Below are 2,987 nucleotides of genomic sequence, written 5' to 3'. Positions count from 1 at the left end.
CTGATGAACCTCGCCGATTATCAGCGTTAGATGCAACCACACAGGTAAAGAGGATAATTTAAATATTTAATATACATAATCGTTTTAAAATATTGTATATATATATTTATTTACACATTATGTGTAATTATATTTACTAAATTGTTTTATTACAGGTAACAACAGCTATACGCTTTATGGCATCAGGCAGTTATCAGATGGATATAGGACACAACATTCATTCAGCCGTTAGTCAGCCATCAGTAAGCAGATGTATAAATAATGTGACGAGAGCTCTAAACCAAACAGAAATTTTTAATAGATGGGTGAAATGTCCATCAACTTTAGAAGAAGTTAAATCTATAAGAGATGGGTAAGCTTTTTGTTAAATGTACACAGAATGTGTCTATTTAAGAAACTTGATATACTATATGTCAATACAATCCATCTGCTTACAATTACTTAATAAAATTCATTTAATTTATTTAAATATGTTATTTCATTTAGGTTTTGGCAAAAATATAATTTTCCCGGAATTATCGGATGCATAGATTGTACCCATGTAGCAATCATAGCACCTCCTACACATCATCCACAGTTTCCAGAACATATTTATGTAAACCGGAAAGGATATCATTCAATTAATGTTCAATTGGTAAGTTACTGTACGTAAAGCGCATATATATATACATATCTGTATATTTCTTCATAACTACATGTATTATTTCAGATTTGCGACAGTCATATGAAAATCATTCATGTCAATGCAAGATATCCAGGAAGTACGCATGATAGCTACATCTGGAATAATAGCAACTTTTTGCCCATGTTAAAACAAATATACGATCGAGGAAATACTTTTTATCTTTTGGGTAAGTATAATTATTTGAATCTAATATTTTGTTATACACACATTTTCCTTTAAAGTAATCGATAACACTATTTGAATACTTTAATTGTTAAACGTCTTATACCTGAGGGATACATAAATCATTACAAACTATGGAATGTAAATGTAATAATAGGATATAAATATTTTAAAATATTGTTAACACTTTTTATATTCAATAATGATAATTTATGTCTTGTTACAGGCGATTCCGGATATGCCTTAAGACCCTGGCTACTGACACCTGTCATGAATGCTGCACCAGACTCGCCTGAAGATAGATATAATATTGCGCACAGAGGAATACGATCCCTCATAGAAAGGACGAATGGTTTATTAAAAATGCGTTTCCGATGTTTGTTAAAGCATAGAGTTCTGCATTATAAACCAGATGTAGCATCGCGCATAATCAATTCTTGTGTGATGTTACACAATATGTGCATTGAAGAGCAAATACCAGAACCACGCCCAGAAGAAGATCACAATGCTGATTTTGGGTTAAATGTTAATGATAACAATGAAATTCCTGAATACAACCGTATTAATCAAGAACTTACTGCAGGAAGAAGGCTTCGAGGTCGATTAATTCAAAACATGTATAATTAAATATAATAAAGAACACATTGTTTATTATTTATTATATAACTTAAAAGTATGATACACATTGCACATATACGTACGTTCAATAATAAATGAAACTTAATATCATAATCAGGTACGTTTACAGAAATAAAACTTTGTTAACATAAACTAATTGTGCATGTAAAGACATTAAATATCCCAAAACATCTTATATTATAAATATATATGCGCGCGCGCATACACACACACATACACAATTTAGGAACACAAAATAATACGAGATGAAAGACAACCTGCGTTCGGCCCAATTAGTATTCAAATAATAAAAAATAAATAAAATAAAATAATTAAAAATAAAAAAATAAACAAAGTAATTTGTTTTTCTTGGCTGTACGATGGATATTTTTCTGTGTGCAGGCACTGGTCTATCGCAAGAAGTAATTAGTGTGTATGTGTGTGTGTATGTATGAAAATTACAACAGTTATGTACTTATACATAAAATAACAGCAGTTAACATAATTTGCAATAAACAAAAGAAAAACAAAGTCTCTAAAAATCACAGCTGTTTAAGACTACTTTTGTGTAGAAGGATGAAGATTGGTTATATTTTCCAATGCCTTTGCTATTCTTTCTTTTATAATTATATCTTTTTTCAGTAACTTAATTTTTCTTTTATAATATTTTTTTCTTATCTGCTGATCCTCCGTTGTTAAATGTACTAAATCGTTAGTAAACCCTATTGTGTTTTCTAATCTTTGGCTTGCTACTGTTCGTGTTTTTGATTCTTTTTTCTTTTGTGAAACAGGTCGTTTTGTCGTGTTCTTTGTAGGTACATCCTCAGCTACATTGCTATTCTGTATTTCATTATTGTTACTTGCTATTTCCTCTTTATTTTCAATTGTCTTTGTTCCATCCTCCATATAGCAAGTCTGCGTATTGCATGTTGTAGTTTGATAATATTTGTTATATCTATCCATTGGCTTCATATTTGTTGCTTCACTATGTGACAAGTTCGGATAATCATCGTCTAAGTATTCTACATCCTGAAAGTCCTATACACATACAACATTGATCATTACAATTTAAACATTGGTTACAATGTTATATAGGATGCACTAGTTTAACAGCTATAAATATGCAGAACTTAATGTTTGTTTAAATCATTGATGAACTAAGGACTAAACTTATATATTAACTATTTTTTATGTATTATATATAATCTTGTGATTCATAAACGTTATTTCATATGAAATATTATCACTCAAAAATGTAGTTTGAACTTTCTATATATTATTTAAATTCGAATTACATACATAAAAAAGAAATACGTACAAATAACACTTCTGTTTCAGCAACATGATCATGCCCACTGATTGCTGTTGTATGCATAGTTTCTAAAACTTGCTGTTCTGTTGATGATAATTGATCCGAAGTTGATACAGGAAGACCACCACCTGTCTTCTTCATGTGGTTCTTTATATGGCTCTGTTTTGCCTTTGTCTTTGTACAAAGATCTTGCCACGTCTATAAAACATA

General features: G+C 30.0%; 1 protein-coding gene across 1 annotated transcript; it reads left to right on the top strand.

Annotated features, from left to right (window-relative positions):
* Positions 1-155: 155 nt before the first annotated feature.
* LOC105565452 (putative nuclease HARBI1) lies at positions 156-1,474 on the top strand (the record flags this gene model as incomplete). The annotated part of the gene is made up of 4 exons (XM_012018683.1): positions 156-352; positions 487-634; positions 710-851; positions 1,074-1,474. Coding segments are annotated over 4 exons (888 nt in total), but the record flags the coding sequence as incomplete, so codon positions are not given.
* Between the last annotated feature and the right edge of the window lie 1,513 nt (positions 1,475-2,987).

Source organism: Vollenhovia emeryi, unplaced genomic scaffold (assembly GCF_000949405.1).
Source record: "Vollenhovia emeryi isolate VEMERY1.0 unplaced genomic scaffold, V.emery_V1.0 DF943545.1, whole genome shotgun sequence".
In the NCBI taxonomy this organism is placed as follows: domain Eukaryota; kingdom Metazoa; phylum Arthropoda; class Insecta; order Hymenoptera; family Formicidae; genus Vollenhovia; species Vollenhovia emeryi.
Note: the sequence above shows the minus strand (reverse complement) of the source record. Positions and strands in the feature narration are given on the sequence as shown.